At 42.3% G+C, this 14915-nt stretch overlaps 1 protein-coding gene across 1 annotated transcript in view; it reads left to right on the top strand.

The window, feature by feature from the left end:
- The first annotated feature begins 780 nt into the window (after window positions 1-780).
- LOC136581055 (zinc finger protein 850-like) overlaps window positions 781-14915 on the top strand; it is a 48271-nt gene continuing 34136 nt past the window's right edge. The window contains exons 1-7 of the mRNA XM_066582045.1: window positions 781-900; window positions 1007-1195; window positions 1273-1599; window positions 1682-1790; window positions 3345-5267; window positions 10298-10479; window positions 10600-10737. Coding sequence (XP_066438142.1) covers window positions 829-900; window positions 1007-1195; window positions 1273-1599; window positions 1682-1790; window positions 3345-5267; window positions 10298-10479; window positions 10600-10737 — 2940 coding nt within the window. The 5' untranslated portion in view covers window positions 781-828. The remainder of the gene's footprint in view (window positions 901-1006; window positions 1196-1272; window positions 1600-1681; window positions 1791-3344; window positions 5268-10297; window positions 10480-10599; window positions 10738-14915) is intronic.

Genomic DNA, 14915 nt, shown 5'->3' on the forward strand with positions numbered 1-14915 from the left:
TACATATAAGTGAGCTAGTATAAACTTGGTTAGTTATTCCTTTATGTCTGAAACGACTGGCCCCGTTTTCCTCAGATGGTCATATGATCTCAGTTCTGACCAGCTCAGATTTACTTTAGGTTTATGCCATATGAGACTAGTTAATTTTGCAGTCTGTGTTATGCTGTTACATGGAACATACCAGAGAAACTGTCTATAGGGGGACACTGACACTCTTATCACAGTTACTGATGATGATCACACAGCTCCTGTCACACAGGTATAGTAGAGGAGATCACAGCTCATCCTCCTCACTGTATAATCATGGTCTATTTCTCCGATAAGCAGAAATGGTACAGCAGAAATAACGCTGTCTTTATGAGATCATGGGACGGATTTGATAATGAAAGTAAAAATTTCACCATCGAGATGCTGCCTGATAAGTATCAGACAGGGGGCCACACTGCATATAAGTGGCTGTAATACAGAGGAAACCTCCGGTGTGTGACAGGCAATCAGGTGAGGGGGACAAAGATGGAAAAATGTATTTTCGCTGGATCGGCCCTTTAAATCCGTAACTTGTCCATTTATGGTGCAGATTTTCACTGTGGATTTTACCTCTTCAAATCAGGGGGTAAAATCCACACCAAAATCCGTACATGCAGATTTTCTTAATAAATGAGTTGTTGCCCATACTCCTTACCTCTTATATTAATACATGATTAGACTGTATTCAGGATGTCGTCTCTTTGGATTTTAGCACCAGTCCTTCTGTTTTCCCTCTCCAGGTCTCTGTAGTATAAGATCCTCTCCATTCAAGTTAACTTAAACAGAAAGCTTGCCCTTCTGATGTCCAACTACAAAATGACTGAGCAGATATTAAACCTTACGTTGGAGATCATCTATCTACTGACTGGAGAGGTGAGGGCTTCTGGGAATTATCTCCCATGATATTATTCTAATCGACAAAGTATGGCTGTAGAGAGGACAAGAGATGATATTTATCAGTGCGTCTTTCCATACACAGGATTACACGGTAGTGAAGAAATCTACTGAGTGTGGGACAGCAGGCTCCAGTCCTCATGTGTCAGAAGGATGGAGCAAGAGTCAAAGCCCCATCATGATGCCTTCACCTCCACCGCTGATGCATCCTAGAGACAATGAGCAGAAGATCCTGGAGCTCATCAACAAGATCATCCAGATGCTGACCGGAGAGGTGAGCGCTGCTGGGACATTATAGGGTAACATGACAAAATAATGTGTCTGGTGGATGACTGTCATTGTGTCTGTCAGGTCCCTATAAGGTATCAGGATGTCACTGTCTATTTCACCATGGAGGAGTGGGAGTATTTGGAAGAGCACAAGGATCAGTACAACGACATCATGATGGAGGACCACGAGCCTCTCACACCACAAGAGGAGACTTTCAATAACGGTAAAGGTGGGCAGTTTGGAGGTCACCTAGATGTACCTATAATTACATCTAACATGGTGTACCGCCTCTGTGTCTGTGTGTTTCTTGCAGATCCAGTGGATCCTTGCGTAGCCAGTAGAAGTAGTACACCAGAGAGTTGTCCCAGTCCTCTTCATGATTTTCCTTCGGAACATACTGACGATGAGGTAGAGCAATCGACAGTAGATGAAGAGTTTTAAAGAGAGATCGCCATATCAAACTATTTCATCAAATGTAATTTTCTTTTAGATTGATGATCACATCATTGTCAAAGTGGAAGAGATAGAGGGAGACGAGGAGTATTATAAAGCTCTTCTACCGTGTAAGGAGGAGGAATTGCCTACCAGTATCAGTACAGGTGAGTAATAACCACCCAGTATGGAAGAGTCACATATCCTCATTGTGATGACAATGTCTTATTTTACACTCGCCTCTGTCCATACAATCCTATAAGAAAAAAATCTGTACCTGGTTTTGACCACTGCAAAGAAATAAAGCAAGCACTTCACAATGCAGCGATCACCAGGGGGCAAATTCGCGGCAACCTGATTAGAATGCTGCTTGCCTAATTGAGTTGTGCTTTGACAGGCACAGCTCTTACAGGTTTTGTATCTCAGTTGCTGCCGTTCCTGAAAATGGGTAGAATGACACCTCCATAGCGAACTGCTGAGGAAGGAAAAACTAGGAGATCTGTGGTGCTTCTGATATGGTAAATGCATGACGATGAGGAAGATAAAGCTTTAGTTGAATGCCTTCATCAGACCATAAACTGTGAACAATATTCTTCACCTTGCTGACCCACGTGACATCACCTGCTTTGCTGTCTTCCACAATGCTCTTTTTGAAATGCACTTGTCTTGTCCTTCTGTCTATGGCCTGTTGAAGGCATCCTTCCGACACTTAAACATGTAATCTAATAAAGCTCAGTCTTCTTCATCACTGTGCATTCTTCATATTTGTCTACCTGGTTTAGGATATTCATCACCCCCCACATCCTATCATTGTATGCCACTAGAAGACGAAAAATAAAACTTAAGTATTATGTTAGGCTATGTCTACATCTTCGTTAGGGATTCTTTTTTCCTGCTCCATTATGGGAACAGGAAAACGGAATCCCCTGGTCGAATGGTTCAGTTTTATGATGGAACTGCACAGACCCCATGGACTGTAATAGGGTTCGTTCAGTTCCTATCATCCTTTCCAGGATTATACTGGACAAAAAAGTCCCACATTTAATGTTGGATATGCTCAATAGAGCCTCTCGTGTAGATGTGAATGCAGCCTTAGTCAGTTAAAAAAAAAAAAAGAAAGAAAGTTTTATCGGTCTTAATAAGAGAAACAAAATATTACAGTTGTGTTACCCTTCAGACTTCTGGTATATGTAACTGTTGTGCTCTGGTAATTAGTTCATGACCAAAACTGAGCAGCAAACACTTTATGTGCTTTACCTCTAATTTTGTGACCAAAGTCGCTGTGTAGCCCTAGCCGCAGTGCAAACATGAAGCTATATAAAACCAGCCTTAGCTAGCTTCAACTTCCCGTACAAAAGAAATAATACAGCTATGTAAAACAGGCCTAAGACCGCTTTCACATCTGTGCGTGAACCTCCGTTCAGAGCTTCCATCGCAGATCCAGAACAAAATACAGGAAGAAAAAGCCTTGCATGCAGCACTTTTTCATCTAATAAAATGCCAGACAGCTGAGCGGAAACCAAACAAACCCCATTATAGTCAAAGGGGTCCGTTCATCGCTGTTCGGTTCTGTCATAAGACAGATTCAGTTCGGCCAGGGAATTACCTTTCCTGCTTCCTGAACAGAGCAGGAAAACAACCCCCAATGCAGATGTGAAAGAAGCCTAACTATGTTTTGGAAAAACAATGGAAAATCATTTTCTTTTTTTTTTTTCCAACAGATGCCCTATTGAGTCTTCAGTGCGATCCTCTCCCTACACCTTCAGATTGTGAAGTAGAATACTATAGCATGCGAAATATTTTTGGAGAGCACTTTAATAGCCCAAACCTACCCTTAGCCATCCATAGCAGAGATCTCTCATCTGATCCCACAAGTCTTCAAGGACCTTCATCTGATCTGTCACAAATTACTAAACCGCTTCCCGGCTTTGATGGGAGTAATCAAAAAACTGAGAGTGGATATTCATGCATGGAATGCGAAAAATGTTTTACAACTAAAACAAATCTTCTTGAACACCAGAGAACCCACACAGGAGAGAGGCCGTATTCATGTCTGGAATGTGGGAAATGCTTCACCTGGAAATCAAATCTTTGTGAACATCAAAAAATTCACACAGAAGAGAAGCCATTTCTGTGTCCAGTGTGTGGGAAATGTTTTAATCAGAAGTCAGGTCTTGTTAGACATCTCAGAATCCACTCGGGGGAGAAGCCATTCTCATGTTCAGTATGTGGGAAATGCTTTAGAAATAAACAGCACCTTGTGGAACATGAGAGGATTCACACTGGGGAGAAACCATTCACATGTTCAGAATGTGGGAAATGTTTTAGAATAAGAAACAATCTTTATGTACATAAGAGAGTTCACACAGGGGAGCGACCATTTTCATGTACGGAATGTGACAGATCTTTTACCCAGAGATCAGAACTTGTTGCACATAAGAGAAGTCATACTGGGGAGAGACCATATTCGTGTGCCGAGTGTGGGAAAGGTTTTACCCGAAAACGAAGTCTTGTTGAACATCAGAGGATCCACACAGGAGAGAGGCCTTATGGATGTACAGAATGTGGTAAACGCTTTAACCAGAAACAAGCACTTGTTGTTCATCGGCGAATTCACACAAAAGAGAAACCATACCCGTGTTCAGAATGTGGGAAAAGGTTTAACCAGAAACAAGCTCTAATTGTACATCAGAGGAATCATACTGGAGAGAAGCCATATTCATGTGCAGAATGTGGGAAACGGTTTATCCAACTGCAAACTCTCATTGCACATCAGAGAAATCACACAGGAGAGAAGCCGTATTCATGTTTACAATGTGGAAAATGCTTTGCAATTAAAACAAATCTTGATGAACATCAGAAGGTTCACACAGAAGAGAAGCCATTTACATGTTTGTTGTGTGGGAAATGCTTCAACCGGAAAGCAGATCTCGTGAGACATCAGAGAATCCACTCTGGGGAGAGGCCATTTTCATGTTCAGTATGTGCGAAGCGCTTTACAAATAAACAGCATCTTGTAGAGCATGAGAGAATTCACACCGGAGAGAAACCATTCTCATGTTCAGAATGTGGTAAATGTTTTAGGTTAAGGAACAATCTTTACGTACATAAGAGAATTCACACGGGGGAGCGCCCGTTTTCATGTTCAGATTGTGACAGATGTTTTACCCAAAGATCAGATCTTGTTGCACACAGGAGAAGTCACACAGGAGAGAGGCCATATTCCTGTCAAGATTGTGGGAAATGTTTTACTCGAAAACGAAGTCTTGTTGAACATCAAAGAATCCACACAGGGGAGAAGCCCTTTCCGTGTACAGATTGTGGGAAATGCTTTAACCAGAAACAAGCTCTTGTTGTACATCGGAGAATTCACACAAAAGAGAGGCCATACCCATGTTTAGTGTGTGGGAAACGGTTCAACCAAAAACACTCACTTATCATACATCATAGAAATCACACTGGAGAGAAGCCATATTCATGTGCAGATTGTGGAAAACGGTTTATCCAACTCCAGACTCTGATTGTACATCAGAGAAGTCACACTGGGGAGAGGCCTTTTTCATGCGAAGAATGTGGGAAAACTTTTACCCAGAAACAATCTCTTATGATGCATCAGAGAAATCACAATGGGGGGAAGACCCTGTGATGTGTAAAATGTATACAAAACATCTTATACATGAGCAGACTTTTGTACATCAGAGAATTCACATGGAGGGAGATCAAGTTCATGATCGGAATATGGAAAACTTTCTAAGTGGTTACATATTTTCAATATATTTAATTGTAGAAAGCATTTTTACTTATACTTGTAATTAAACTTTTTTGTCCCAAGGTCAGAGCTACCACAGTAATGGTTTGACCTTCCATCATAGGATGCAGTGCTCAAATGGCTAAAGCTCACAAAACATTAAGATGCAATTAAAGGCTCTTTTACATGGCAAGATACATTGGAACGAGCATGCATCCAGCAGTGACGTAGCAATCATATGTTGTTCACTCGGTATGTATTGCACTGAACAATAATTAGGTAGTTCCTGTTGTTCAGTGGATCTTAACCGCACCTCTAGTCAACTCTTCCGCCACTGCTTTCTATTCAGCATGAATCTGAGTGCTTCAAGTAAAACACCTTGTATTATAATGTTGTTATAGGGACAGTTAAATAGAGGTAGTATGGCAATTTGAAGAAACTATAAAACTGACCATACACAGATCTAGTGTATATTCGGGTGGACCTCCTAACTGTCCCCCAGCAGTAGATATTAAGTCGAATGAGGATTGGGCATATTGCAGAAGATGAGTCGCTGTTAGAGGTGTATGTCTGTTGAATGTGGAGTTGAGAATGTGATATATATACACTGAATATCCACTCAATTAGAGACTCCCTTTGAGTTGAGTGTTGGACCTTCTTTGCTTTTCAGAACTGCAGCAATTTGCTGTGGCATATATTCCACTAGGTGTTGAAATTGATCTTCAGGAATATTGGCCCATGCGGACAGGGATCTTCTTGCAGTTGCTGCAGGTTAGATGGAGGTACTCGTATGCTCTGAACAGCTTACAGGAAGCATTCATGGATTCATGCTGACCCTCCCATCAGCACGGTGCAGCTAAAATCTCGATTCACCTGACCAGGTGATGGTTTCCTACTGCTCAGTGGTAAAATTTTTGCATTGTCTTGCCTTTCTATTTCTCATAGACAACAATAGCCTGGAACTGGTCATCTGTTTAATAGCCCATCCATGATAAGGAATGATGAAATGTGCATCCAGACACATTAGTTAGAGCATCAGTGTTCTAGCACCGATGACCATGCTTCATTAGGAGTCCCTCTGACTGTTGGATTTTCCTATTCCGATGTGGATTCCCACTGAAACTGATCCACGGAAAACTTGTCACTTGATTTTATGCTGCACTCCGGGGTCCCAGGTCCAGTTTCCATACAGGGACAATCAAGTCATGAAAGGACAGGTGTCTCTAAGAAAGTGGCCTTTTAGTATCATTTTATTTATTTTGTTTATAAACTCTTTTTTGCAAGATTTTTTTCAGTACCAAAAATAGTAGGAGAAGAACAAAGTCAGATGGAAAGTTTGTATCGGCAGCTGCCACCATCTGTAAAAGTTTCTGCCCTTTACTTGTGCAGTTGCGTTTAACTGGGTTTATGTAACCAAAGATGTCCCACGCTAAGTCCCTGGGGGTAAAGATTGGTGAGATAAAATGCATGTAAGCTGAATGGTGTGGACAAAATCAGTTGTGACCTATGAAGTCCTCCTTTTCTACTTGAAATAAATGCTTGCATACAAGCATGACTCTTGTGTGCATACAAAGAGTTACTCAAATGCGCCAGAATTCTGTCACAATTTGCGGCAATAAAATGGCGTACACGCTTTCCATTCATTATGTTTTTGACATTTTTTGCACCTTTCTAGACAAGAGGCGTGGCTTAGAGAAATTGGGGAGGGGTGGAGCTTGAAATGCAACAATCCACACCAAAATTGCATCAAAGTTTTGGTGCTATATATTGGCATAAAATAAGCCAACTAATAGGTGGTGTGAAGTTAGGCAAAAGTGTCTACATGTCTAGAACGATGCACCAAATTTTTCATACATCATTGTGAGCTACTGTGATATTTAGCGTTTTTTCAGATTGCTTGGTGTAAGTTTCCACTCGTGTGTCAAATTCATGGAGCGGTAGGTTCCCTGTTTTGCTGATATAGAATCTAATTTTGTGTTTGCGTGAGGCATATGAAGCCATAAAGGGGTTGTACCAAGATTACAAGTTTTTTCCTATCCAAAAGATAGAAGATAACTTGTTGATCAGTTGAGGTCTCAACACTTAAACCCTCACCGAACTTAAGAACACGGGTCTCCCACATTGAGGAGGAGAGCGGACGGAGTGCTGATCGCGCAAGCATACTGACACTCTATGCATTTTCAGTGGGACTGCAGTGATACTCTAGCGGCATGCGCTCTAGTTTTTCCATTAACCCCTATTGAAATTAATGGAGCGCTGACCGCATATGGTCGACTAGTTCTCCATTTATTTTGACATCACTGCAAGTGGAGAAGTGACCCTCAGCGGGGGTTAAACTGGTAAGAACCCAAACGATCAGCAAGTTGTCCCTTATCTTGTGAATAGAAGATAAGTTGTAATCTTGATACAACCCCTTTAAGGAATACATTGGATAGTGGGGGGGATTTTGTTCTTGGACTTGTATACTTCATAACATCTAAATTTCATGAGGGCAGAGAAAGTGTAACAGCATCTAAAGCCATAACCACAAAAGTGTCCCTTACCGAAGGGGTGGTCATTATGTTATTGCTTTAATCTCCCTGTACTTTTTGCTCCTAGGATGTGGGGTTTTTTTTGAAAAAATGAAGTCTTACATTAATAAATGTAGAATTTTTCTTCAAAAAGTGTCTATTATTTGAACTAAATATTGACTACCATGGTCGGGCCTCGAATCCGGGACTTTCTGCTCTCAGGTTGCAGCTCTCCCTGCTGAGCCTTCCAGGCCTTTGGACAAGTTCCCCTGCATACCTAGCCTTGTTCTATGTTCCTGCTAGTTTAGTACTGGCCTCACTGTCCTGGCCACGCCTGCAGCTAATTAATATCTCTATATAAATCTGGCCCTGTCTCTTCATGCATTGCGTGATTATTGTGCTCCAAGTCTTGATCAAGCTTAATTTCTGCCTGCTCGTCTGTGATTCTACTGAGACTGTCTGATACCGAACCCTGGCTTCCCTTCTCACTACACTACCTGCCTTGTCCATCTGTACTACAAACTGAGACCTCCCATTACTGAACCCTGGCTTCCCTTCTGACTACGCTACCCGCTTTATCCATCTATACTACAAACTGAGACCCTCCATTGCTGACTCCTGGCTCTTCCCTGACTACTCTCCAGACCTGCAGCTATTACACATAAGGCTCCAACTCAGTACCTGAAACCACTACACCCATACTGTGTGTTGTCTCGTGTTATATTTGGACAGAGTAATTAGATCACCCCTAAGACTTATTTTTTTTACAAACTGAATAACCCCAAGTTTGATAACCTGTTTTGATACCATAGTCCACCTGTTCCTCCAGTTATCTCAGTTGCCCTCTTCATCACCTGCTGTAAGTTAAAATTGCACACAGTATTCCATGTAGGGCTGGGCAATTAATCAAATTAATTTGATTAATCCACCCGTAAGGTGCCTCTTGTTACTGTTTTTCCACCAAATCACATAATTAAATTTACGCCCATGGATGTCATTCATGTGTCTTGATATGGCTGTGTTGGTTTTAGTCCTGATGCTGTTGGAACCCATCCAAGCATCATGTTTTGTAGAGGTCGGAACCTTAGGGATGTGTTTCTACATAGCCACTTTTCAGCATCTCATCAAACACTGAATGTTTCTGGGAGTAGACAATTGATGGGTTGCTACTAGAGATGAGCGAGTATACTCACTAAAGGCAATGCTCGCTCGAGCATTGCCTTTAGCGAGTATCTCCCCCGCTCGAGACTGCAGGTTCGGGTGCCGGCTCGGGGAAGCAGTGAGTAGCGGCTGTCAGCAAGAGGGAGGGGAGAGAGGGAGAGAGAGATCTCCCCTCCGTTCCGCCCCGCTCTCCCCCGCAGCTCTGTGCCCGCTACCGGCACCCGAACCTGCAGTCTCGAGCGGGGGAGATACTCGCTAAAGGCAATGCTCGCTCGAGCAATTGCCTTTAGCAAGTATACTCGCTCATCTATAGTTGCTATAAATGTGGCAAATGCTCCTTCCCTTCACTTATATTGAATACAAAAAAACCTCCATGTTAAATGCTTGAGGATAATGTGGCAGGTCCTGACGATCAGATCATCTAGTCAGATACTATAGATAGGGCTCCGGAGGCTGCCCTGTTACTTCAACTAGGAGAATCACTCATCAGCATATTGGTGGCCGAATTGACATGGGATGACTGTCATTTGCATTCACTCTTTCGAGAGATTATTTGGACAGTAGTGTAAAACCAACCTTATGCACCATAAGAATCGACCCAACAGTGTGTGTACAATGTATAATCAAATTTGATAAATTTACAGCCCCCAACATAATCCACAATGGAAAGGTGAGACAAAGATACAGCAGTTTACCATGGATCCCACATCACAAAATAAGGACTAGTCACAAAAGTGTTGGAATCGCTGTTGCTGACACAAGCGAAATAGTGCAGCATGCCTATCTTGTCCTGCAGGACACCAAACTGACACCAAGGGATCCTAAGCGTCATGACACATGAATAATCAAGTACCAATAATCAGTAATAAACACACAAACCACACAATTTGGAATATAAAAGGCCGCTGTATTTATTTAAAGGATTACCTAACTTTAATTAGCATTCAATAGATATACAAGGGGCTGCTGATCAGTCTTTGGCTTTGTGTTCTTTTTTGTTTCTATGGTAACGAATGTTATATCACATAAAAGCCTTTTGTGTCTAATATATGTTTTCAAAATTTTATGTTTGTAGTTTATGGCAACAGTGATCTAGGCACGCGGGAAAACAAAATGGCGGAGTCTAAGGCGATATTCACAGCAAATGAGAGCAGAGGAGTGATAAAATTCTTGTTTCTGCAAGGAAAGTCCGCGAAGGATATTCATGGTGATATGTCGCAGACATTGGGGGATCAATGCCCTTCATATTCTACAGTTAAGAACTGGGTTGCCAAATTTAAAACGGGCCACTTCAGCACCAATGAGGAAGAACATCCTGGACGCCCGAGAGAGGTTGTTGTTCCGGAGATTGTCGATGCTGTGCACAACCACATGCTGGAGAATCGTCGAATTTCAGCTAAAGGAATAGCAGACATCATGGGGATTTCTTGTGAACGTGTTTGTGTCATTATCCATGAACATTTGAACATGAAGAAGCTTTCTGCAAAGTGGGTCCCCAAATGTTTGACAACAGATCAGAAAAGCATGCAAGTGAAAACTTCCCGGTCCATTTGTCAGCGTTTCCAGATTGATAAGAACTTCCCGGATCAACTGGTCACTATGGATGAGACCTGGATTCATTTGTATGACCCTAAAACCAAGGAGCAGTCAAAAGAGTGGAGGCACAGTGGTTCTCCTCACCCAAAGAAGTTCAGGGTGCAAAAATCAGCCACTAAGGTGATGGCGTCTGTGTTCTGGAATAAGGAGGGCTGCTGCTAGTGGACTACCTTCAAAATGGTTCCACCATCAATGCAAGGTATTACATTGAACTTTGGGACCAATTGAAGGCATCTCTGAAGGCCAAAAGGTGCGGCAAGCTGTCCAAAGGAATCTTGTTCCTGCAAGACAACGCCTCCACTCACACTGCACAAGAAACCATGGCAAAACTGGTGGAGCTAGGCTTCCAGCTGGTTGACCACCCACCTTATTTACCAGATCTAGCTCCCTCCAACTATCATCTGTTTCCAAACATGAAGAGACACCTCAAGGGTACCAAATTTCACACCATTTCTGATGCCATGGCTGCTACGGATGACTGGTTTGAGGCACAACCGAAATCCTTTTTGCAAGGCTTACAGAACTTGGAATACCGATGTAAGAAGTGTGTTAACATCAGTGGAGAGTATGTGGAATAAATGTAAAGTTTCATCTTCCTATCTCGTTTCTTTCTGGGTAAAGCCAAAGACTTATCAGCATCCCCTCGCATATATAAAAATAAACCATGCACATATTAAACATATCCAGTGACTAGTCATACAGACTCAAGTCTGCCAAGTCCAAAACTGAATTGAACTATTGAAACAATATCCACTCGTAAGTCTTCTCGATTATAGTTTGAAGATGACAATATATATTTAATGTCGATGTCCGATAAATTGATACGACGCTTTGATAAAAGCCAGACAAAAATCCCTGTAACTCAAAGTACCGAAAACTAAAGCCTGGGAAATTTCCGCATGCAACACGCAGTGAATAGAACCCATTTCCCACATGCATTTTGTTTCTGAAAAAAATATGCCGCATGCTCTATTTTTCTTCGTATTTGCGCAGGGAGAGAGCACATATTGAACTAATTATACTAATTGGCCATTTCAATGAATGGAAGCATGGTTGTGTGTTTTCTGTGCACTATTTGCATATGCAGAAAGCACAGTAAGGCTGCTTTCACAAAAAAAAACAAAACCTCAGATTTGTGTATTGTGAGATGCACAAATGTGAATCCCGTTCTTTTGAGTCATATACATAAGCGATCATGGCATGTCCTATCTTTGGGCATTCCTTCAGAACATATTGTCCATGGTTTTTAATGGGGCCTAAAAACAAATTGCATGGCGTGTGATGTGCACACGAGTGCAATGTAAGGTTTACCACTGAGAACAATGGGAAAAAATATTGATGATTCTCTGGCACGGCTTTCAGGATCACAACTGTACTGAAGTGATGGGAGGCGCTTTTGAGATAATAGCAGCCCTCAACCGCGGGGACATCATACTTACACAAGCGTAATATCAGGCGAAGTTTCACGGCCTGATGACACGCTCGGTCGTATGGAACTAGCCTAAAACATGCATGCACAAATACACGGTGTAAATGCACTTATGCTCATGTGACACCTGCCTTAAGATTTTAAATTAAGATTAAAATTAAAATGTCAGGATCAGGCCAAATCACACATTATCTTCTTGCTTCAGGCCCAAAAAACAAAGGAATGACCAATTATCCAAACATATCGCTAAGAAAGGAAAAAGAAATAATTATCAAATGTGGCCAAACATATAGCCTGAAGCGCCTAGAATCCCATCTCCCAATCTTTCATAATGCTTCTTCACTACTGCCCAAAGCAGCAGCTTCTGTAAAGGCCCCAAATCTGAATGAATGTGAAGTAACCCGCGCATTACTTAATCTCAATAAAACAAAACATTTCTTTACCGTTTTCAGTTTATTGCAATTTTAAAGAGGAGAGCAGTCAGCATGAAATAATAGAGAACCACTATGAGGGTCAACCACTTTGAGAGACTTCATCTTTCTTGGCTCAAAAATTGACCAGGATGGAGAATCTAGGCCAGAGATAAAACATAGTATAGCATTGGGGCGAAGTAGGGATATCGGTATAGCAACTTAACACAGGATAGTGCAAACCACCGGTTTCCCCATAGCCATGTATGGGTGTGAAAGCTGGACTGCGAAAAAAGCTGATAGGATTGATGCGTTTGAGCTGTGGTGCTGGTGAAAGCTGCTGCATATATCCAGGAGGACAAGAGTAACAGAGAAGTCCTGAATCGTATAAGACCCAATATATCACTGGAGGGCAAGATGGCCAGACTCAGACTCACAGATTTTGGCCATGTAATGAGAGCAGAGTCACTAGAAAAATCTATAATGCTTGGACAGATCAGTGGCAAAAGAAGACCCAGCCGCCAAGGAACACGATGGCTGATACTGTCAAAGCTGATACTGGCGTGGATATCACACAATTGAAAGTGCAAAACCGTAAAACATGGAAGAAGTTCGCCTATAGGGCCGCTGAGGGTTGTGAATGACTAAACGGCTAACAACAACAACATGAGGGTCAAGATTCAACAAAAAACAATAAATAATGCACAGGACATAGATGGGAATTAACCAAACTGCTTACCTGAATCCAAACACTTCGACCCAACTTATCCGTTTTAGATTGACGCAGCAATAATTTAATGAAACCTTCACCGAAACACACATCTGACAGTAATAGAGGGGACGGAGAAACCTTGCCCCTGGACACCAATGCAAACTGCATAGAAAAAAGCCAATAAAAAGGCACAACAAAACAACAAAGTTTCGTGGCGTGAATAGCAAACCTGAGGCAAGACAGATACTAATTCACCAAATAACTTACGTAGGAGGCCGATAATCAGGCCCATGTGTCTTACATTTATAGCCTTCAACCAACTGTTTAATCTGAAAATGTTAGACTGTGAGTGTGGACCCACCGTGCCATCCTACCGGTTAGGCCTGGCAGATGACCCTCGGTGGTTAGAGGGGAAATCTCGTCCCTTGCTAGTTGGAAAGGTGGGGCTATCCCTGCCTAAAAAGTGGGGTAGGCGCCCTAACAAGGACGGCCCCACAGTCTTCCTCTCAGGCCTGACTGTCTGATAGGACACAGGACAGGGTGATACAAACCCCAGAAACAGGAACGCTCTATGCAGGGACGGAAATGCTCTGTTCAGGGACAGGAAGACAATAAACAAGTGCACACAGAGAAGAGCAAAAGACAGGGGCAGGATCTGAGCAAAGACAGGGAGGCAGCAAACAAACAAATACAGATGTGAATCCGGAGTAAGCACAGACAAAGTAGGGGGAGAAAAGACCTATACTGGGTGTCTGAGACAAACACACCAACACTGAGGCAATGAGGGAGGATTCCCAGCTCAGCTAAATAGGAAGGTAATTGTCTATGCCCTACAGCTGAGCTGGGAGCACTGGAGAAGGTAACCCTTTACGTGATGGCAAAAAAAATGTGCAGAAGTTCATGTTATGGAGAAGATTGGTACGTTCCACCTGCCCATTAGATTGTGGGTGGTAAGCAGAAGAGTAGTCCAAAGATACGCCAATGAGTTTAGAAAGGGACCTCCAGCACTTAGAAGTGAATTGCACCCCCCTTACAGACCCTATGTGCTGGAGAAATCCATGGAGCCAGAAGATATGATCGATGAACCTCTCAGCTAGCTGGCTGGCAGATGGTAACCCGGGCAACGGAATAAAGTGAGACATTTTGGAAATCGGTCGAGGACTACCCAGATGACCATGAAACCACTGGAAGGGGGCAAATCTGTTACAAAGTCCATGGCTATGTGCTGCCATGGAGTCTCAGGAATGGGTAAAGGAAGAAGAAGCCCAGCAGGTCCAAATAGTGCATGATGCCAAATGATGGAATCTCACTTGTCACAACTTCCTCTAGAAAAGATGACAAGGTCTCCAAGTTAAAACAGGATCAAGAAAGTCCCGTAGGGAGGCACGTATCAAAGAAAAATTTCCTTCCAAACTGATAAGCAAAAGAATTATAGCCAAAGGGGGCACAAATAAAAAGCGAAAAGCAGATTTGATATAAAATTTGGCTAATACTAAGACATTCTGACCCGAGAGCCTTAACAAAACCAATGCTGAATCAAAAGAAGCATATTCAACTGATGATAAATTAGTATCAATCCCATTACTGAGTGACAAATTAGTGGGGTAAGATTAATGATAAATAATATGAACAACCCCTAGTGAAGATAGTCTAAATTTGGCAAAAGGGGGAATATCAAAATGGACAGCAACACGGCCCTCAGCTATCTCTTTTTCAATTTTAGTTC

Source organism: Eleutherodactylus coqui, chromosome 10, assembly GCF_035609145.1.
Source record: "Eleutherodactylus coqui strain aEleCoq1 chromosome 10, aEleCoq1.hap1, whole genome shotgun sequence".
Classification (NCBI taxonomy): domain Eukaryota; kingdom Metazoa; phylum Chordata; class Amphibia; order Anura; family Eleutherodactylidae; genus Eleutherodactylus; species Eleutherodactylus coqui.